Source organism: Lepus europaeus, chromosome 5 (genome assembly GCF_033115175.1).
Source record: "Lepus europaeus isolate LE1 chromosome 5, mLepTim1.pri, whole genome shotgun sequence".
Lineage (NCBI taxonomy): Eukaryota > Metazoa > Chordata > Mammalia > Lagomorpha > Leporidae > Lepus > Lepus europaeus.
In genome coordinates this window covers 10428741-10451198 of record NC_084831.1, presented here as the reverse complement: position 1 = coordinate 10451198, position 22458 = coordinate 10428741, and the positions used below count along the sequence as shown (strand labels likewise).

At 57.4% G+C, this 22458-nt stretch overlaps 1 protein-coding gene across 1 annotated transcript in view; it reads right to left on the bottom strand.

The window, feature by feature from the left end:
- Window positions 1–22458, bottom strand: part of FHAD1 (forkhead associated phosphopeptide binding domain 1) — a 121439-nt gene that overhangs the window by 28745 nt on the left and 70236 nt on the right. Inside the window, exons 14-21 of the mRNA XM_062193859.1 lie at window positions 15807–15877; window positions 13846–13998; window positions 9602–9709; window positions 8747–8854; window positions 5858–5965; window positions 3865–3972; window positions 1003–1176; window positions 146–371 (exon numbers count right to left, since the gene is read on the bottom strand). Of these exons, the coding sequence (XP_062049843.1) occupies window positions 146–371; window positions 1003–1176; window positions 3865–3972; window positions 5858–5965; window positions 8747–8854; window positions 9602–9709; window positions 13846–13998; window positions 15807–15877 (1056 nt within the window). The remainder of the gene's footprint in view (window positions 1–145; window positions 372–1002; window positions 1177–3864; window positions 3973–5857; window positions 5966–8746; window positions 8855–9601; window positions 9710–13845; window positions 13999–15806; window positions 15878–22458) is intronic.

Genomic DNA, 22458 nt, shown 5'->3' with positions numbered 1-22458 from the left:
GGAAGGAGGAGCAAGGGGGCCTCCCGAGAGCGCGTGGGCTTTTAAGTGAAGTGTGGCGGTTCCCTCACTCAGCAGCCTGCTGGGGCCTGCAGGCTGACCTCGGCCTGCCTAGGAACCGGGCTCTCCCGGCATCCCTCGGGCCTACCTGGCTCCTTCTCCTTCAAGGCCACGATCTCTGCCTCTATCCTTCCGTGGTGCTGCATCACGTTCCGGAGCCTTCCCTCCAGACTCACGATCGTCTGCGCGTGCTGCTTGATTTGCTCCTTGTAGCCCGCGATCTCCTCTTCAAACCCGTGCTTCTGGGACTCCCGCTCGTCCTGGAGGGTCTTTAGCGCCTGCTGCTGCAGCAGCATCCGCTCCTCCATCGTGATCTGGGGACGCAGCAAGGGCTGGGTGAGGCTGGGAGCGGGATATGAAGACCGGAGCAGCAAGCATATGGCGCCGTGGCACACCAGGTGCCAGCCTGGCTCCTGCCGCAGGGCCTTTGCACGTGCTGTCCCACCTGCCTGGTGCACTCCTGCCCTAGCTCCTTGCACGGCTGACTCCAACTTGTCTTTTGGGTTTCAGCTTCAGTGCCATCTCCCTGGAAGATCTTGTTTTATTTTTCCTGAGATGATCTCATCTCTTTATTCGAATTTCTCACTCCCACTAGACATAAATGCCATCGCAGCAGACTTGGTTTTTCTTATTCATAGCTATGCCCACAGTATCTAGACCTAGATGTTCAATAAATATTAACGAATTGATGAAACATTTTTATAAGAAAAAGGCAAATGAACTTGTATTTGTTAAAACAAAAAGTTACCCCCGACCCCCAGATGGCCAACTGGACCCTTTCCCGTGACCCCCCCCATCCTGGTGTTTCCAATGCAGCTCCTCCCCCTGGCTCTGGCTGCTGCTCCAGCCCCGCCCTCCCTGGCCCTGGCTGCCCGGCCTCTGCCCTCCTCGTTATTGGCCCCCGAGGAAGAACCCTCCTGGCCCCGGCAGGCGGCACCCACTCACCATTTTCGTCTTGGCAGATTCCAGCTCGGCTGACGTTTCTTGTAACTTCGCGGTGAGGCTCTCTGCTTTTAGACTTTCAGCCAGCTTTGCTTTCTGGGTCTCTTCTACCACGGCCAGTGCGTCCTTCAATTTATTATTTAAAGCGGCCTCTCTTTGCCCTTTCCATTCTATTTCCTAGACAGGGCACAAACATCCAATTCACAGACCCTCGGGGACACACATCCACCCAGGCCTCCCTCTGCCACCCTCCTTGGAATGCTGCAGGGACAGGAACTGGCTTGTCCGTGCCTGAATCCCCAGCGCCCCGAAGAGGCTGCCACATGGTAGATGCTCAATGAAGACCGAGTTCTCCCGGTGGGTCCTTTCGAGCCCACAGCTCAGTCCTTCTCTGGAAGGCTCCGGCTACTAGTGATGGCTCCGTGACAGGCAGCTGAGACCCCTCTCCCTGTGGCTTCTGCCCTCGGAGCTCAGCTCTGTCACCGGGAGCTCATTGGGAAAGTTTGTCTTCTATGAGCCAGCACTTTAGCTGTCACACGGGGCTCTGGTCTCTTCTGCCGGACGAATGTGCCAGGTGCCTTCACCTCCGTGCTGCCTGAGCAGTCCTTAGGACACCCTGCTCTCCTCCCAGGCCTCAGCATGGGGCTGGTGATGCCCAGCCCTCCAGCCCTGGCCAGACTGGACCCTCATGACTGTGGCCATGGCACGTTATTTATTTGAGAGGCAGAGTTACAGGGAGAGAGTTCCTCCATCTGCTGGTTCACTCTCCAAATGATTGCAACGGCCAGAACTGGGCTGAGATCTGAGCCAGGAGCCAGGAGCCAGGAGCTTCCTCTGGGTCTCCCACGTGGGTGCAGGGGCCCGAGCACTTGGGCCATCTGCTGCTGCCTTCCCAGAACATTAGCAGGGAGTGCTTCAGAAGTAGAGCAGCTGGGACTCAAACTGGTGCCCCTATGGGATGCTGGCACCGCAGGCAGAGGCTTAAGCCGCTCCGCCACAGTGCTGGCCCCAGGAATTCTTCCTCCAGTCATACCAAATGTGAGTTTTGCAAATATTATCTAATTTTATTTCTTTATTTTTCGTATTTATTTCTACTTATTTGAAAGAGTTACAGAGGTGAAAAGAGAGAGAGAGAGGGCTTCTATCTGCTGGTTCAGTCCCCAGATGGCCACAATGGCCAGAGCAAAGCCCATGGGGAAACAGAGGGCTTTTCGTGGGGGCAGCCCGGAGCTGACATCTCTCACATGGCTTTGCTGAACCCTGGTCTGCCTTCCAGGACACCTGCCACTTAGTCGAGGCCCCTATTAAAAAGTGGTGCCCAGAGGGGTGGACATTTGTCACAGTGGTTAATTTGTCCACAAGCCATATCAGTGACTCCCAGCTCTGTGTCCTGCTAACGTGTACCTAGGAGGCAGCAGACGCGGGCTCAAGTCGTTGAGTCCCTGCCACCCATGTGGGAGGCTTGGATTAAGTTCTTGGCTCCCAGCTCTGGCCCTGCCCAAACCAACAGATGGTAGCTCTGTCTGTCTCAAATGAATGAAACAGTTCAAAATAGAAATAAATAAATAGCCCCACCCAGGGCTGATTTGCAATCACCTGTGCTTCCCCGGGCGGTGTGATTCAATTGTCCCAGCATCCCTTGGGCTGCCTTTAAAAGCAGATTCAGCGCTGGCAGGTAAAGCCACTGCCTGCAGCGCCGCCATCCCACATGGGCGCTGGTTCAAGCCCTGGCTGCTCCACTTCCGATTCAGCTCCCTGTTAACGTGCTTGGGAAAGCAGTGGAGGATGGCCCGAGTGCTTGGGCCCCTGCATCCACGTGGGAGACCCGGAAGAAGCTCCTGGCTCCTGGCTCAGCTCTGGCCATTGAGGCCATTTGAAGGGTGAACCTCTTTCTCTGTCTCTCCCTCTCTCTCTAACTCTTCCTGCCTCTCAAATAAATGAATAAATCCTTTAAAAAATGCAGATTCCTGGATCTGAGTGAATCAGAGACTCTGGGGAATGGACATGTATGTTCAATCCCCTGGACCCTCTAACACAGCCTGACTTTTCTTTGAAGCAAGTGATCCATGGGGGAAGTGAATGGACAGAGGGAACTTTTGAGTCCCATCTGGGCCCCTGGACCCTTCCAGACTGCGTTTACCTATATTTCACTCACTGCTGGGGGTGGGGTGGGTGGGGGGTAGTGTTTGCCACCTGCTGACTTTGCAATACTGGTCACAGTGTGTGTGCATGTATGCCCCCAGGGCTCCTGGGTCCCGGAGGAGTCCAGATCCATGTCCTGTCGCCTTTGGTGCCTAAGAAAAGGTCAGGTGCGGTAACCACCTCTACTCCCACTGCCGCTGCCGCCGCCAGTAGTGAAAGCAAACGCATTTGGTTATGAAAATTATGATGACAGGTTCAAGTGGGAAAATGGACATCAAAGGGACCAGAAATCCGGTGCCCATACTTGGACATCTCCTCTTCCTCCCCGGGCAGCTGAAGCCACACAAAGCTGAAGCATGGTAGAGGCAGGGGTGTCAGTGAAGGACTCTGGAGTCAGGGGTCCTGGGTTCAGATCCTGCCCTCCCACTTCCCAGCCGCCAGCTGCTGACAGTAACACTGTTGTGAGCAGCCAAGGCCTCCCTGAGTCTAGGGCTTCTTGTTTACGCTCCGTGTGGACATCAGCAGTCATGCCTCCCAGCAGCTCCAAGAGAGCGACCTCTTGGTGCTGTCTGCATTTCCTAAGTGGGGAAGCCAAGGCCCAGAGGCGCTGAGAAACCTGTCTCAAGTCCTGCAGCCGGAGAGAGGCAGACGTGGGCTTTGAGCCCGCACTGCGCTGCTGGAGCACGCTGGGGGGCCCTGTCTTCCCGGCCCCGAGATGCGCACCTCCTTCTGCTTGGTTAAGTGGTTCTCCAGGTCCTGCACCTTCCTCTTCTCCTTCTCCAAGGCCTCCCTTGCTTTCTGCCTCTCGTGGGCCATGCTGCTCTCCGACATCTGCAAGTCAAAGACCAGCAGTTGAGGGCAGCGGCACAAGCCAGGCAGGGAAGCCACAGTGCCCGGGGCGACCACGATGAGTCAGCGCTGTAACCGGTGAGTCAGCGCTCGGGAGCAGAGCTCAGGGCACAGGTGCCTGCCAGGCGCGAGCCCGGGAGTCCTGTCTTGGTTAGTCACGCTTGCCCGGATGGTGATTTCTCCACCAGGAAGTGACAGGCGGGTGAGTGGCTGCGTGATCTCATTTGGTGCCAAGCCACTGACTACACCGGCACTGTGTTGGCACCAGTGCAGGCCTTCGTGGGGAAGCTCCTGGACTCCCGGGAGGCGGGCAGGAGAGGTGCTGCCAGGGCGGTGCCCACCCCGTCCCGGCAGGCTTCACCCCTGTGGCTGTAAGCAAGGCCACCAGCCGCCTGCTCTGGGCTACAAAGGGTGGAACTCGAAAATTCACATCTGTAGGAGCTTGGAACTGAGAACTCGGACCCCACGGCCTGGGGATGGGAGGGAGCTGGCGGTCCACGCTCACCTGCCTGGCCCAGGGCAGGTAACAGTGGAGGCGGGGCCGAAAGCTACCTGCAGCTGTTGAGACTCTGGGGATTAGACCCTCAAAGTTCACGAGAAACATGTGCATACGTGACAAAAGACTGCCAGGGATGTCCTGAGGTGCACATAGTGGCATGGAGGGACTTGGAGTTACAATGGTTTATATTTTCTCTTTTCACCGGGCCGCTTGGGTGAACGCGCCGTGTTTGGCAAAAAGAAAACCTGATAGAGGTTGTGATGGGGAAAGCGGTGCTGGGTGGAGGGGACGATGGGGTCAGGGGGGTGGGGGGACTTCGCGGCTGCATGTGGCCCGGGGGATGAGACCACCCTTTCCAGTGTCCCCACCGTCTAACACCGCCGCCCCGCCCCACCCCGCCCCGCTCCCCGCCTACCCCACCTGGCTGGACTCGCCCTCACCTCCTGCTCGCTGTCCCTTTGCTGCTGCTCCAGCCTTTGCTGGGGGCTGCCCAGCCCCCACACCCTGCGGGTCTGAGTCCTGCCTGTCACCAGAGGCCACTTCTGCATGCCCAGTCGGGGGGGGGGGGGGCTCTTCCCTTCTCTTGCTCTGGGCTCTGCTCGGTGGGTGCCAAATGCAAGCACCTCCCCAGAGAGGCCCCCCCTGCCTGCCCCTGGGAGCTCCTGGCTCCGAGTTCTCCTGTGCGTTCATGTCTGTGGTGTCTGTCTCCCCTGCAGTGGGGTGGGCGTTCTGGGGGGCAGCAAGGCCCAGGACAGGGCCTGGCCCACAGGGAGAGCTCAGTGGATACCGTGGAGGGATGGGTGAAACCTGATCAAACTACCATGGCACTGTCGTCAGCTCTGTTTCTGGAAGTTTCTTCATGGCTACGTCTGTGCAGCCCCTGCCTGGGGCCCAGCTCACGGTGAGGTCACCACAGGCCACCTGGCCCCAGGCTCTGGGTTCCAGGAGGAGTGTAGGTGACGTCCTTGAGGGCGCACTGCTTCTTGTCTGTCCCAGAAGCCTCTGCTCCCTGGTGTGGATTTGATGGGGTCTCTGTGTGCCCGTTGTGCACCTGCCGGCTGCAGCTCCCTTTGGGCTGCTGTGTCCCTGCCCCACTGCCAGCCCAGGAGGAGCTGCTCCAGATCCTGTGACGGCAGGGGTGTGCCATAAACACAGGGGAGGGGCCAACGCTGAGCCCCCTGGTATAAAGGGAAACTGGGTAGGAGGTCACGGGTGAGTGAGCTGCAGAGTGGTCACTCCCAGAGCAGGTGCTGCGGTGGAACCACTTGGAACCGCTCTCCCGCCGCACCCCCGCAGGCCATGCCTGGTGCCCAGGCTCCTTCCAGAAGGTTCTGGCTGCCACGGCCCCTCCTCCTCCTCCGCGTGTACCTCCTTCTGCTGGGTTAGTTGGTTCTCCAGGTCTTGGACTCTCCGCTTTTCTGTCTCCAAGGCTTCCTTGGCTTTTCTTCGCTCCTGGGCTATGCTGCTCTCGGAAACCTGAAAGTCAATGGCCAGTCCTCTTGGTCGCCCGCCCGCATGCTTAGGGGCGACGTTGCTAGTGATGATGCCGTAGTCACAGCCATGATGGCTAAAACGCGGTGGGGGCCGGGGGTGGGGGACTGCACTCCAGGTCCCTGCCAGCCCTGCGCTCTCACCGCAACCCCATCAGGGGAGCGCTGTCAGCTGGAGACACTGAGAAACTGGAAGTCAGGTTTGAGTCCAGTGTGGGGGTGGGGGTGGGGCCGCAGGGCCCACCCATGGCTCGCCCTCAGAGGCCCTCGCAGGGAGTGAAGGAGCGAGGGGTCCGGGCTTCCTATCGCCCGAGCAGGCAGCCTCTCTGATCACAAGGTGCTCATGAATAATGGGGCTCCCGTGACTGGACTACATCTCCGGAGGGCAGGGCGCTGAATCCATGGGCCGCCCTCAGCCAACCTCTGTGGCCGCAGGGGCGGATGCTGGTGGGGGCGCCCCTGCGGCTGAGCGATTTCCCCCAGGACTTGACTTGCTGGCCGTTTCTAGTCACTGCGAGAGGGGCCCCTCAGTGTCTGGATGAGCTGTTTGGCAAACTCCAGCCCAACCCCTGGTGTCTGTAGCGGTTCCCCATTGTAACTGGGGCTTGCAGCACCCCCCTTCCCCGGCCCCCACCCCGATCAGCCCACAACAAAGCATTCCATCGGCCACACGGCTGTCCAGCTGCGTGTTTTGCGGGGACAGTAGGTTTGAAAACTCCAACACTTGGCCGTCCCCACCCCAGCAGAAAGCAGAGCAGAAAAGTAGCACGGGGGGGGGGGTGTCCCATTTGTTCTGCACATTGTAGCACCTTCCTGTCAAGTGTGACAGACTCGGAGCCTCTTCACAGGGGCTCAGGGTTCACGCTGCTGCCTCTGACCGCACATCTGGAAGCTCCTGTGCAGCCGGCGCAGGCTCTCCCGGGAAGACACCTCGTGGGGGCACCCAGTCCTGCCCGCCTCCCCGATGCCCCCAGGTTCACAGCAAGCGGCCGTGGATGCCAGCCCAATCCCACCCTGACCTAGGGCTGCTGCTGGGCTGGGGGATCCACCCGAGAGCGCAGCAGCAGGTCTCAGAGGAAGAAGTCAAACCACCGCCCCAGTGAGAGCCCCTGGGTGGGTTTGGCCAGAAGTGACAGACGGGGGTCGCCAGCCCCAGCGGCAAAGCTGCAGTCTCTCTCCTGGGGCTCCCCCTGCCCTTGACATCTGTAAATCCCAGGGCCGTCCCCAGGACCGCTTGGTGGCGTTCGACACAAGTGACTCCGGGGAGACCCCCTCCCCAACACTCTCCCTGGGGATGGAAGTCAGGGCCCCAGAGCACAGCTGTGCTGGGGGCTTCCCGGGAACCTCCCAGCCTGGATCCCAGCAGACTGGGGTGGGGTGGGGGGGTGTCCCTGCCCAGTGCCTCCCTGTTCCTCACTCTGGTGGGTGGCACGGATTTGAAGCGTGAGGGCTGAACATGAGCTCGCGAAGCAGACACAAGACAGAAGTGGCAGCGCTGGTGGGGACAGCCACCACTCCTTCCACGGACACTCTGGGTCACACGCTTCCCTCTCCAACAGACCCCACCCTCACAGCCATCCTGTCCAGGAGCTGGCGGGTATGGACAGATCTGCCGCAGCCGGTTAGGCAGGCCTGCGAGGATCTGAGCTCATGTCTCCCTGTGCTGCCTCGGGAGGGAGGTATTAACAGAAGCAGGCGTAAAAAAGGCTGGAGAATCCAAGGGTGACCGCAGGCTAAACCCCCATCAGTGACGTCACAGCGTTTCCCTTATATCTTGTTCGGACGCATTAACAGGAATACAGCATTTTCAACCAGGGAGGGGAGGGTGCTGCCCTAGGCCTCCACTGCTGGAGTGTTTGGCTCTGACTTTTAGGGAGGAAATGGGTGATGGGCTGCAAACTCAAAAACTATAGGGGCCAGGCAGGTACCGGAAACGGAGTGCACCGTGTTTAATGCAAGAGGGAGTGGTGAGGACTGTGGCAAAACTGCTGCTACTTGGTTCATTCAGCCCCAGGCCATTTTTTTGTCAAATGGAAATGATGGCCAGATTTTCTTTTCTTTTTTTTTTTTTCAGAGAGAATGGAAATTCATAAAACACATTTTATGAATTAAAAATAAAACATGCTGGCGACAGGCATAATTTACTGGCAGGTCCTCCTCAGGCAGTGAGCTGCCTGCCTGTGACTTGCGGAGGGTGGAGCGGAGGAGAGCAGGGGCGAGGGCTGGGCTGGGCTGGGCTGGGGAGCAGCAGGTGCCTCTGCCTTCCACTACCTAAGTGATTCTGTGCAAGAGGAAGCAGGTATGTCCTGCAGGAGCCCCTGAGGGCGTGGGGGCTGGGGGGATGATCCCTCCCAGGGAAGAAGGGCTGGACCCAACTCAGCCCAGAGGGGACACTGGGCCATGAAGGCCTCAGCTGGGTGGACTGCACGGGGCTGACAGAGGCCCTCAGGCAAGTGGAGAGGGGCCCTCGGCTCTGCCGTTCGTCATCCCCACGCTGTGGGACACAACCTCCACGCGGAAGGCACCCACATCTCCTGCCCCAGCTTCTCCCGGAGCCCTACCTGGGAGCCACCTTTCCCAGCTGGTCGTCTCGGCTGCAACTCCAGGGTTCTCTCCTGAGTGCCCGATGCTTCTGGGGGGAGCTGGGCCCACCCCAGGACCCAGGATACCGGGAAAGCTCCCCCATGCTCACCCCTCACCTGAGGTCCCGACCTCCTTCCCTCCAGGGCCCTGGAGCCTGGTGCCGGCTCAGGCTGGCTCCGCCTACCTCCTGCTGGCGGGCCAGGCGGGCCTCCAGCTCCCGGACCCTCATCCGTTCCTCCTCCAGGGCCTCCTTCGCTCTGCTTTTCTCCTGAGTGAGGTTCTCCTCCCAAACCTGAAAGTCGACAACCTCAGGTGAGTAGACATGGAGACGGGGCAGGAGGCTGGGCTCCACGGGGCAGCCCTCAAGTCGTCACCACGGCCCCTTCGTGGCAGCACAGCCCAGGACCCGGAGTTCGGCTGGGGCCCCGGTCGCTCCTTCCTGGCTGTAGGTCCTGGAGCGGGGCTCTGGCACCCCATCGCCCCACCCTGCCTGCACCTGCCTCCTGCTGGCGGGCCAGGCGGGCCTCCAGCTCCTGCACGTGCATCCGTTCCTCCTCCAGGGCCTCCTTCGCTTTATTTTTCTCCTGAGTGAGGTTCTCCCAAACCTGAAAGTCGACAACTGTGGGTGAAGAGATGTGGAGACCGGGCAGAGGCTGGGCTCCACGGGGCAGCCCTCGAATCCTCACCGCGGCCCCTTCATGGGCAGCACAGCCTAGGACTTGGAGCTCAGCCGGAGCCACCCCTCCCCGTCCCTCCTTCTTGGCTATAGGGCCTGGAGCTGGGCACTGGCAAGCCGCCCCTGCCCCCTGCCCTGGCCCCGGTCCCGCCTGCACCTGCCTTCCTCTGACCCAGGACCACAACCCCTGGCTCCGCCCCAGCTGCACCTGCCTCCTTCTGGTGGGCTGTCCCCCCAACTCGTCCCCCACCGCCCCCAGGACCCTGCCCCAGCTGCACCTGCCTCCTGGCGACCCCCCGGCCCTGCCCCGCCTGCACCTGCCTCCTTCTGGCGACCCCCCGGCCCCGCCCCGCCTGCACCTGCCTCCTTCTGGTGGGCCAGGCGGGCCTCCAGCTCCTGGACCCTCATCCGTTCCTCCTCCAGGGCCTCCTTCGCTCTGTTTTTCTCCTGGGTGAGGTTCTCCTCCAAAGTCTGAAAGTCAAGGACAGGGGATGAACACACGGGGTGGCCATGGCAGGGGTTCAGATTCTGCCAGGGCCTGTGTGGCTTTGCCCTGGTAGAGCCCTCACCGTGGCATCGTGGGGAGGCAGTGGGTGGCAGAGCCGGAAGCCCAGAGGGTGGGCTCTGGGGTCAGCAGGCCCACAATGCAGCCCCAGATTGCTCCTTCCAGCTGTAGGGCTCTGGGTGAGTGAGAAGCCATAGGTGCCTCAATTTCCTTGTCTGTACGCTAGGGATGGGAACAGCACTTCCTGTGTTGGGTTAACGGGAAGGGTGGGCGGGACAGTGAATAGGAAACGCTTGCCGCAGTGGTACTGTTCGTTCCTACATTGCAGGTGACAAAGTAGGTTTGAACGGATCAAGGATCTGAGCTTTGCTACTAAATCATCACATGGGCAGGATCAAACTCTGCCCATTTGGTTCTGTAGCCCGTGTTCTAAACCAGGGGTTAGCAAAAACCTATGGCCAACAAGTGAAATCTGATCTACTGCCTGTATTTTTTTTTATAAATAAAGTTTTATTGAAACACTCCATGCTCACTGTTTGTGCATTGCCATGGCTGCTTTTGTACAGCGAGAGCAGGAGTGGTGAGCATGATCATACGGATGGTAAAGACGAAAGCATTCACTTCCTGGCTCTTCGTGCAACAATGTTCCAACCCCTGGGCTACAGCGTGGGTGGGTCACAGGTCAAGTGCATGCTGCGAATCATTCATAATTTAAAAAAAAAGAACGCTAGGTTGATAAAGGAACATGGAATTATTTTTACCATTGAAATAAAGGACGGAGGAGGGGGAGCCTAGCGAGTGAGTTGACACGTGGATGCTCAGGGAGGGCGGGGCCGGGCCATCACACAGGATGAGGAAGGCAGCTCCAGAATCCGGGCCGGGCCGCCAGGGCAGGTGTCCCTGTCAGAGCCCTGGTTAAACTCCCAGTTCCGGTTTCCCGCTAATCCACACCCTGGGAGGAGTGGTGATGGCCCAGGTGTTTGGGTCCCTGCCTCTCATGTGGGAGACCTGGATGGAGATCCAGGCTCTCGGCTTTGACCCGGCCCAGACCCAGTCGTCGTGGGCATTTGGAGAATGAACCAGGGGATGGTTCAAATAAAAGAAAATGACAAAACTTAAACAAAAAACAGCATATGAGGCGGGCAGACACGGCGCAGCAGGTTAAGTCTCCGCTTCAGCTCTGGCTTCCCCTATCGGACAGAGCACCAGGTCCAAGTCCCTGCTGCACTGCTCCTGATCCAGCTCCCTGCTGAGGCACCTGGGAAGGCAGTGGAAGGCGGCACAAGTATCTGAGCCTCTGCCACCCACCTGGAGGCCTGGATGGAGTCCTGGCTCCTGGCTTCAGCCTGACGCAGCCCTGGCTGTTGCAGGCATTTGGGGAGGGAACCAGCAGACAGAGGTCTCTGTCGCGCGCTCTCTTCCTCTGTCTCTGTCTCACTGTCTCTTCCTGTGTCTCTCTCACTGTCTCCTCCTCTCTGTTACTCTTCCTTTCAAATAAATAAATCTTTAAAAAAATGAAATCAGGGCACCTGGTGCTAATATCTGAGCAGCTGGTTTCGGACGAGTCCCCAGGCCACGCCCATCAGGGTGTCGGAGGGGGCGAGGCCCTTAGGGGTGCACTCATGAACCTGAGCGGTGTCACTTCCTCTCTGAGTAGGATCCTTCAGCTGCAAGGGGTGGGGTGGACTGAGGTCCGCATGTTTAAAGGGGGTGTGGGCCGGCGCCGCGGCTCACTAGGCTAATCCTCTGCCTGCGGCGCCGGCACCCCAGGTTCTAGTCCCGGTCGGGGCGCTGGATTCTGTCCCGGTTGCTCCTCTTCCAGTCCAGCTCTCTGCTGTGGCCTGGGAAGGCAGTGGAGGATGGCCCAGGTCCTTGGGCCCTGCACCCGCATGGGAGACCAGGAGGAAGCACCTGGCTCCTGGCTTCAGATTGGCACAGCGCACTGGCCACAGCGCACCGGCCACAGCGTGCCACTGGAGCGGCCACTGGGGGGTGAACCAACGGCAAAAGGAAGACCTTTCTCTCTGTCTCTCTCTCACTGTCTAACTCTGCCTGTCAAAATAAATAAATAAATAAAGGGGGTTTGAAGCCAGCACCGGGAGGTCCAGGCTGGGGCCCCACAAAGTGCTGGCCCTGAAATCCCACACCCAACAATGCAACAGGTCACTCGGAGACGAAAGAGGGCAGCAGGACGAGGATGCTAACGGGAGAAGCCAATCAGAGAGGAGTGAGGAAGCAGATGGAAAGCTCCTGATGAATCCAAGGTCTCTGGGTCTGCCCTGGCAGGGGCTTCCTCCCTCTGGCAGGGGCTTCCTCCCTCTGGCAGTGGCTGGCTCCCACTCTGCCCACGTGTGCTTCGGGATCTGCCCTCGACCAGTGCCATCATTATTTAAGCAGGTCCTGCAGGTCCTGGGTTGGATGGCCCTGCCTCTTCCATCTTTTATGTCACAGAAGGTAGAAGGTGGAGAAGGAGGTGAAGAGGGGGAGGGGAAGGGAGGAAAAGAAGAGGGAGGGGGAGGAGGAGGGGAGGAATAGGAGGAGGAGGGAGAGGAGATGGAGGAGAAAGAGGAAGAGAGGGGGAGGAGGGGGAGGAGGAGGAGGGGGAGGTGGCAGGGGGATGTCTTGGGGTGACTGGGCAGGAGTTTGAGGATGGAGGTGAAAGAGGCAGTCTGGGAGGGGTTTGGAGAGTGGGCGTGGTGGCACAGGATAGTCCTGGTCACGAGCCCCCAGCCCAGAGCTATGAGATGACAGAAGCCACAGTCCAGCCCAGCCCAGTCCCCTGCTGGGAAGACAGGGGGCATTGCAGAGAGTGGGGGAGGGGGTCCAATGGATCTGGGGCCTGCTGTCTTGAGGTGGGGGGGGCGCCAGGCAAGTCCACTGCAGATCCTCCCGGGACCGTGGTTCTCGCCATGGCTGCACAAATCACCCGGAGATGTTCGCAAGCCCAGGGCACGGTACACCCTTACCTCAGCTATATCGGAATGGGATGGGGGGCAGGGCAATGCTCTAGTATTTTACAATCTCTCAAATGATAAAATGACAAAGTCATGAGCCACTGACCTAGGATGATGGCACTGAAGGCCATAATATTCATGGCAGGTCCCCCACCATGGAAAAGGGCCAACTCTGGGTCAGCGGTGACACCTGCCTGCCTCAGTGTGGCATCTCCGGTGGGTGGGTGGGGCCACAACTTGGTATTTTCTACAAATCTAATCAAAGTTGTCCTCATCAGACAACGTGGGAAAGCCTTCTTCTGGGACTTTGCTCCAAGAAAACCCGGGCTGCAGAGCCACTGCCTTGGCCCCTCCAGGAGCCACCTAGAAAAGTAGAATCCCGGCTGCAGCCAGAACCACGGATCACCATCGGCGTTGGAATGAGGTGGCCAGACGACTCGTGGCCCCTTAGCTTCGGAGAGCGCTGCAGTGAGGGGTCTGCTAGTCGGCCGGGCTCTGGGTCTGTCAGTAGCCGTTTTGCCCATTTGCTGCCCTCGATATTTGTGAAGAGAAAGGAAGCCATGGAAAATCCTCACGCTAATCTTGCACACACTTAGAAACAGTCTCAGTGACCAAGCAGGACCTGCAGTCATGAATCGGCTTGTGACATCACAGCAACATACAATCAAAGGTGGCGTTCTCCTTGATTTCAATAATCAATTTTGGCAGAGAGAGATGGACAGACAGAGGATAGACAGAGAGAGAGCTTTCATCTGCTGGTTTACTCCCAAGATGTCTGCAGTGGCTGGGGCTGGGCTTGGCCGAAGCCAGTCTAGGTCTCCCATGTGGATGGCAGGGCCCTAAGTCCTTGAGCCATCAGCTGCTGTCTCCCAGGCAGAGAACTGGAGTTGGGGGTGGGGCTGGGATTTGAACTTAGGCACTCGGGTGTGGGATGCCGGCATCTTAGCCACTAGGCCAAATGCCCGCCCCTGCTGTGGGTTTTGGTACCCAGGCTTTAAGTCAAATTCTCCGAAACCAGTTCAGTCCCAGGTCGCCCACCGGGATGTCTGAGCCCCTGCCATCGTCTCCCCACAGAAATGGCCCCTTCATGGGTCTGCGGGAGCAGAGAAGACGCCGGGGACCCCGCACGATGGCGGGGACCTCCTTACCGCCTTCTCCTCCAGCAGCCGCCTGATTCTGGCCTTCAGCCTCTCCTCCTGCTCTTGCCTCTCCTCGCTCAGCTTCTCCTTCTCTGCCAGATGCTCCCTCAGCTTTTCTTGCAGCAAACACTGCTGAGTCTCCTGGGAACTCTTGAACTTGACCTGAAGGGACCAGAAGGGAAATGGAAGCTGTGGGGACAGGCACAGGGCGGGGCATCTCCACACCCTTCATGAACTGCTGCCTCCCAGGGCACCAGCTTTACACAAAACTTCCTTAAAAACACAGACTAGATTCAGCTATTGGCGGGGAAGCCTTAGACTACAGTGGTTAAGACTTCAGACTCCGGCTCTGCACAGAACCCCAGCTCTGGTGGCTCCTGGATGCTTCCTTGTTTACAGCACGGAGTGCATAATAGGACCTACTGAACTGGAAGGGTTAAAGGGATGCAGAGCTTCCAGCACAGTGTTTGGGAAGCAGCAGGTGCTGGAATGCCTAGCTGCTGTCGGTTACTCCAGCTTGGAGCCATCGAAGCCCAAGCTTTCCTCTAGGTTTGCTGCCTGCTTTTGTAAATAAAGTTTTATTGGGACAGAGCCACGCCCACATGCCCATTCATTCACATGCCGTCTATGGCGGCTTCTGTTCTACCATAGCAGACGAATGGGTCTGACGCAGATCAAGTCTGCAGGGCCCAAAACATCTACTCACTGGCCCTTTATGGAAAAAGTTTGCTGGGCCCTGGACTCAGGTCTCTGGGGTTGATGGGACAGTGGTCTCCTTTCTGCCCCCTGCCTCTCCCCATCTCTTTGGCTATGCACCTTGCAGGGGGCCTGCTGATAATCAACCCTGCCCAGCCCTGTGACTTGCTTGGTCAGCAGACATAACAGAAGCAGGGATTGAAAACTGCGACGTGAGTGGCCCTGCTTTCTCTCCTCCCTCAGCGGCCGCTGCCTTCTCCACGGGCACATGTCCCAGACTCGCTGGAGGATGAGAGATCTCAGGCGGCTCCAGCCGGCTCCAGCCCCAGATCAATCAAGGGTAGCTGACATCCAGGGCGCAGAGCAAGGCCATCTGTGGTCAGCAGACCCCCTACACCATGGACCCCAGACATGTGGGCAGCAAACTGTAACTGCTGAATGCCACTAACGTTTGTGGCTGGTTATTGTACAGTGCTGCTCCAGCCACAGCTGCAGGAGCGACACACTCCCTCAGGGTCCCTGGCTGCTGGAATTTCTCTTTCCTTTTGGTAATGCTGCTGTCTGCACTGCGAGTTGCTGTATGTCTTCCAGTGCACTTAGACTCACTGTTCAAGATCTGATGGTGTTGGGGTTGGTGCTGTGGTGTACTGGGTTAAGCTGCCGCCTGCAGTGCTGGCATCCCATATGGTTTGAGACCAGTTTGAGACCCAGCTGCTCCACTTCCGATCCAGCTCTCTGCTATGGCCTGGGAAAGCAGTGGAGGATGGCCCAAGTCTTTGGGCCCCTGCACCTATGTGGGAGACCTATGTGGCTCCATTGCTGCCAACTGGGGAGTGAGCCAGAGGATGGAAAACCCCTCTCTGTGTGTGCCTCTCCTTCTCTCTTTGTATACCTCTGACTTTCAAATAAATAAATAAATCTTAAAAGAAAAGAAAAGAAAAGAAAAAAAAAGATCTGATGGTGGTAAGCTCCCAGGCATCATGGTTAGCCCAGGATGCCAGACAGGGGACAGCCTCTACTCTCCTGGGAGATTTTGGCCACACTGCCTGAATCTTTTTGGGTGCAAATGGAGAAATCATTTTTTGCTTTTGGGGAGTGCGGACTGAGCAGCCGACAGAGGCAATCGGTTCAAGCACAGGGCGCTGCACAAGTGCCAAGGCACAGACAAATGACAAGGTTGTCTCTGCCCGTGTCCTACCTGAGATAGCGTGATTGTACATGAGAAGAATATTTAATCAGAAATAAAGAAGAATGGGAAATAAACAAAGAGTTACCTGAAGTTCCTGGGTCTGGCTCATAATTTTTTTGTAGTGGTCCAGAAGATAGATCAGATACAAAGAGAACCCTTCAAACAGAGAAGCAGGAAGGTCAGTGTCAGCTCCGTGCTGCTCTGTGCTTTCTGAGCAGTGTAACTGGAGCTGGTGGACAGGTGGATGGAGGCTGGAGGGGTGGGCAGAGGGAGGGATGGGTGTTGTGCACAGCTGCCCACGTCCCATACCAGAGCGCCGGGGTAGAGGCGTCTCAGCTGCTTTGCGCCTCTCATCCAACTCCCTGCTAATGCGCCTGCGAGGCAGCAGCTGATGGCTCAAATGCTCGAGCTCCTGCCTCCCACATGGGGGACCTGGGTGGAGCTCCTGGCTCCTGGCTTTGGCCTGGCCTGGCCCTGGCTGTTATGGACATGTGGGGAGTGAACCAGCAGATGGACAATCTCTCTCTCTCTCTCTCTGTCTCTCCCTCCCTCCCTCCCTCTCTTTTGGTCTTTTCTTCTGTCACTCTGCTTTTTAAATAAATAAACCTTTAAAATAAAAGAGAGAAAGAATCCAGACTGCTCTCCAGCTTATATTTTAAAAATGTGCTCAAATCCAAGTGTCTCTTTGGGGGTGGGAAGCAGAGACCCACAACAGAACGTGTGTTTCTCGCGTGCCTCCTGTGTGCAGGGCTCTGTGTGCAGTGTGGTTGCGGGACAAAGCCACGCCCTCCAGGAGCTGACAGCCAAGTCTCAAAGACAAGGTTCACTTGTGCGAAACATGCAGTAGCACCAGGCAGTGTGTGAGTGGCTGCCGAAGGCGACGTGGAGGGGGAGGGTCTCAGAGGAGGGAACGGTCATCATTTACTGGGGCAGGGCACGGCTGAGCAGGTAGAAGTGGAAAGTCGGAGGGGAGGGCATTTCATAAGAGGCTGTGGTTGGCTGAATCATGACCCAGACAGTGTCCGGGTCCCAGTCCCTGCAGCCTGTGACCGATAATTCACGGGGACAAGGGATTTTGCAGGTGGGAAGGAGGCTGGTGGGGCAGGGGGTGGTCTTGGGTTATCTGAGCAGAGATAATGTAGTCACCCATGTGGGTCCTTATCAGAAGGAGAAGTGGAGGTTTGACCTCAGAGGAGAAGGGGGTGTGATGGGAACACAGGGAGACTGGAAGATGTTGCTGGCTTTGAAGGTGGAGGAAGGAGCCGTGAGCCCAGGGATGCAGGGAGCGAAGCTGAAAAGGCAGAGAGGGCTCCCCGCGGCCTTCGGAGGAGCCGCCCTGCTGACACCTTGACTTGAGCCCAGGAAACTGAACTGGGAATTGTGGCCGCTGGGACCGTATGAGAAATTTGGGCTTTAAGCCATTAGGTTTGTGATTTGTTATAGCACCATGGAAACCAGCACAGGGTAGGTGCAGGCAGGTGGTGCCTCAGAAAGCGCAGGTCCTGGAGGTACTGAGCCCGACTGGGCTGGGGTGGGAGAGGGGACGGACAGGGCTCCGAGCAGGGGATGTAGGGAAGGGTGAGGTCAGCAAGGCCGGCCTGGAATGCTAGCTGAAAGAGTGTCCCCTCAATTGAAGCAATACCGCAGTGCACTGGGTGTGTCCCATGTGCCCAGTCCCCTGTTAGCAATGAGGGCATCACAGCACTTTACAGAGGAGGTGTGAGGGCTCTGAGACACGTGGCTGCCCAGTGCCACACAGCTGGCCAACCGCTGGGCACATGGGATCAGTTGGGTGACAGCGGGATCTGAGTCATTGCTACTCCAGCAGCCACGTGGCTCAATGAGTGTTTCTCAGAGCCACCACTGGGCTGAGTTGGGGGAAGGAGCTAGCAGGTTCCTTACTGATACTGTGGGTCCTCCGATTCTTAGCTGTGGGGCCATCTTAGGCACTGTAGGGTGTGCAGTGAGGCCCCTGGCCTCCACTGCCCAGATGGCAGGAGCAGCTCCTCCCCCACCCTAGTTACGAAAATAAAAAAAGTCACCAGGCACAGCTGATGTCCCCTCAGTGGTCAAGTCCCTCCTCTGAGTTGGAGGCAGGGAGTGTTGCTAAAACCATGGGGATGTTTGTATGTTTTATTTATTTATTTATTTTTGACAGGCAGAGTGGACAGCGAGAGAGCGAGAGACAGAGAGAAAGGTCTTCCTTTTGCCGTTGGTTCACCCTCCAATGGCCGCTGCGGACGGCTCATCGCGCTGATCCGAAGCCAGGAGCCAGGTGCTTCTCCTGGTCTCCCATGTGGGTGCAGGGCCCAAGCACTTGGGCCATCCTCCACTGCCTTCCCGGGCCACAGCAGAGAGCTGGACTGGAAGAGGGGCAACCGGGACAGAATCCAGCGCCCCAACCAGGACTAGAACCCGGTGTGCTGGCGCCGCAGGCGGAGGATTAGCCTAGTGAGCTATGGTGCCGGCCCAGGGCTGATGATTTAAACTAGGCTGGGAGAAGCAGGCAGGGGTAAGAAGGAAGAAATATAAAGGAGGCCTTTTTTAGCTTTTTTTTTAGGGATGGCCCCATGGTCAGAGGAGGGAGAGGTTGGGGCAGGGTCAGAGGAGGGAGAGACAGCAGCTCCATGGCTCCATGGAGACCTGTTGACCTTGAGGGACTGGAGGGACTCTGGGAGAAGAGGTCCCTGCAGAGTGGGACAAGCCTGGTTCAAGGCCTGTCCTGCCCACCCAGGGTCTGTGCGCGAGTCAGGAAAGAGCCCCCTCCTCGTGCTAGACCTGATGCCCCAGTGGGACTCCCCTAGGTGGGACCCCACCTGCGCTGCTCCTGGCACCCTGCCTGTGGAAGTGTTTGGGCACTCCTGTGTAGGTGCAGCCGGGGGCACACTAGAGGCGGAGAGCTTTCTCATGGGAAAGGGGGCAAAAGAGGGGATAGAGGACTGCATTGGGGAAAACGCGTTCAGGGCAGGACTTAACGAAGGGGTTGCAGGGACCTGGGAGAAGAGCAGAGGGAGGTGGGGCACTCTAGGTCCCAGGGATCCAAGGGGAGAGGACTTCGAGAAAGAGGACAAAGGACTGACACTGTGGTGTAGCAGATAAAGCCCTGGCCTGCAGTGCCAGCATCCATTGTGGGCGCTGGTTCATGTCCTGGCTGCTCTACTTCCGATCCTGCTTCCTGCTAATGGCCTGGGAAAAGCAGTGGAGGATGGCCCAAGTGCTTGGTCAATGTCATCCATTTGAGAGACAGGAAGAAGCTCCTGGCTTCTGGATTCACCCTGGCAATTGTGGCCCAGGAGTGGAAGATCTCTCTCTCTCTCTCTCTCTCTCTCTGTCTGTCTCTCCCTCTCTTTATAACTCTGCCTTTCGAATAAACAAATAAAAGACAAAGAACCGAGAACCTTGGGTGGGCCTGGGAGAAGCCAACATGGGGAAAGATAGTGGGGGAGGGGCTGTCAGCACAGCAGGGGGCCTTGCCTATTACTGGGCGGTGGAGGCAAAGAGGCCAAGAAAGAGCAGGACATTGGCAATGACCATCGAGGGTGCAGCACTTCCTTAGGGCCAGAGGCGGGGCTGGGAGTGAGAGCAGGAAAGGAGCAGGGGTTCCAAGACGGCAGCATCATCTTGAAGGGCATGTCTGATGGCCAAGGGAAGGAGCTCAGGGGGCGAGAAAGGCTGCAGATGCCAGAGAAGGGAGGTTACCACGCAGGGGCTCCTGTGCATTGGGGAGGAGGGGGCCCTGAGGCAGGGGGAAGGGGGCGGGGAAGACAGGACTAGAGAGAGCAGGGGACAAGGACTAGGGAGAGCAGGGGACAGTCACACATTCTGGCACTGGTGGCCTTGATCTCTGACAAACCAAGGTTCTGAGAAGCTCCAGAGAACGAATGGTGACATCGTGGTAACAGGTGCGGAGTACCCAGTACTTGCAGGGCACCGCTGCCACGCCAAGGGTTTTACCCAGTTTTTCTATGCATCCTCATTCATCTTTCCAGGGGGAACTGTTAGGTAGGAAGTTAGAAATTAGCCTATGTGTGCGAGAGAGGGGCCTGAGGAAACCAGCACACTTCAAAGTCTTGTCCAGACCCTGATGACCCTCCAGGTGGTCCCAGCCCTGTCCCCACGGGAAAGCTCCCTCCTCAGCACCCAGTGGGTTACCTGGCCGGATAACACTGCGCAGTAAAACCTCTACGTTTTCCTGCAAGCCAGCACCCTAGGGAAGCCCCTTGGCCGGCACCAGCAGGGCTCTCTCCTGTCTGATTACACCAGTGGTAAGCCCAGGGAGGAATTTCCTAATTTACACTCAGCCAACCCTTTGTCCTGGAGCAGGAGGGGGAGGGGAAGGAGAAACCTGGGCCCCTTTTCCCTTAGGAGTCCCAAATCTAAACCAAGACTGTTCTCTGCCTTGCGGCACCGGCACACCAGGTTCTAGTCCCGGTTGGGGTGCCGGATTCTGTCCCGGTTGCTCCTCTTCCAGGCCAGCTCTCTGCTGTGGCCAGGGAGTGCAGTGGAGGATGACCCAGGTGCTTGGGCCCTGCACCCGCATGGGAGACCAGGAGAAGCACCTGGCTCCTGGCTTCGGATCAGCGAGATGCGCTGGCCGTGGCGGCCATTGGAGGGTGAACCAACGGCAAAAAGGAAGACCTTTCTCTCTGTCTCTCTCACTATCCACTCTGCCTGTCAAAAAAAAAAAAAAAAAAAAAAAAAAACAACAACAACAAAAAACAAAAAACAAACAAACAAACAAAAACCAAAGACTGTTCTCCGCTGAGCCGCCCGCCTGGGCTGCAGGTGTGTCCTCTCCATTCCCCCACGTAACCTGCTCTCCCCCAGTCTGAGTGACTGAGCACTCTCTCCCCCCTGTCCCCTATAAAACCTTGCTACCTTGCTCTCTGCCTGAATTCTTTCTTGGGCGAAGACAAGAACCCCATGACCACTTCTCTCTGGTGACAAAACCACGAAAACTCTGCCAGGGTAAACAAGAGAGCAGGTGAGCAGAGTCTGTCCTATCTTTCAAACGTTGCGGGCTTGAGGGCAAAGGGTTGGCATAGCCACTGTGAAGCAAGCCTCAGCTCTTCAAGGACACCAGGGGGCAGGGAGGCGCTGGCCTGGCTGCCGTGAGCTTGGGCTGTGCTGAGCTATTGCTTTGGACTTAGGATGCATCTGGGATTGCAGAGCTGCAACCTGTGGCCCAGGAACCAAGGGGAGGGATGGAGTTGTGGGTGTGATACAAAGAAGTTAAGGGGATGGGGGGATGCCTGGGTGCTGAAGGGCGCAGGGCGGGTCTGATGGTGCTTGTAGATTAGCTGTCATCATGATGTGACTTTGCTCCTTGGGAAAAGGGCCAAGTCTTGATTACATTGCTGGCCACAGAAGTCCTGTGTGTTCCTTACAGGAACCCAACCATGACAGAAGTCCACGATGTGCGAAGTGCTTGTGGCTGAGCCCTCAGGGCACTGCACAGCGGCTGGCACACAGTAGACCCTCAGTAAACACCTGTTGCAGATCCCATGGGATCCCACCCTGCTGGGAAACCCTCTCTACCAGTTTGATGACCTTTCTCTCCAGGTTTTACTTGACGTGGTATGCTGACACTTGGAAAAAACAAAAAAATGAGAGCACACTATGCTATTGTATTGCAACTTGCTTTGTTTTCATCTAAAGATACTTTGTAGCCTGGTATTTGAGAAAGAGCAGTTTTCCATGGTGGGAGGGGGGAAAGCCTTTTATTTGCAACAATGTTGCAGAAATAGACCTCAGGTGCTGAGCTATCAGAGGGAAATTTGCAAAGTCCTTTCTTTGCCTTATCCAAGGAAGCCTGGGAGACCAGGCAGGGTGGTAGGCAGCTGACTTTCAGGGTTCCCATCTCTCCCACTAGACCTCAGCAAATCCGCTACCAATCAGAGAGCTGGGAGTAACACGCACTGGTACCGCGCAGGCTCCACCCGGGAACGTGGGAAGACGTCACCCAACGATACTTCCAGCAGTTTCCCTCTGCGTCTATGTGGCCTGGATCCCCCTGGGAAGATTATTTTCAAATTTACAAACCCAGCTCATTCTGAGCGTTCTATCTCTTAGGACGAGGTTCTAAAGGGCAGATCGCCTGGTAGTGCAGAGCAGGGGCTTTGAGGTCAGGGCCCGTGGATTAGTCCCAGCTTCACCACTTGAGCTGGGACACGAGGCCCATCGTCACGATTCGAAGGCCTAGACCGGGCTTTTCCAGCTTCATGCTAACTGAGTCCTCCTGGCTAAGTAGACCCCTCTGGCTGCCGAGGGAAGAAGGGGGTGGGTTCCGGATAAAGCCCTGACGTGACGCGACAGGATGTACAGCCCGGTCTGGCTGCCACCCACACTTAGGCCAGGCTACATCTACAAGTGTTTGAGGCTGACAAAGACATCAGCCTCCATGCACAAGGGCTCACCGGCTCAGGAACCATGGCTCATACATGTCTCCCACCTCTCTATCCACACCCCAGCCCTATGAGATGTTTTGCCTGTTGTATAAACAAATACACAGAGGCACAAAGACATGGAGGAATTTGCTCACATGACTAGCAAGTGCACAGTCAAAATTCAAGACTTGCAGTCGCTTTCCAAACCCAAACTCCGAACCACTGCACCGCAATGCTGGGGCGGGGTGGGGGGCGGCTCTAGGTGGTCTGTGGTTTCAATGTTGCCCACCACAACTAAGCCAGATGCTCAGGGTGTTTGGAGGGGGGGCCTTTCAAGGGACTGGGTGAGGT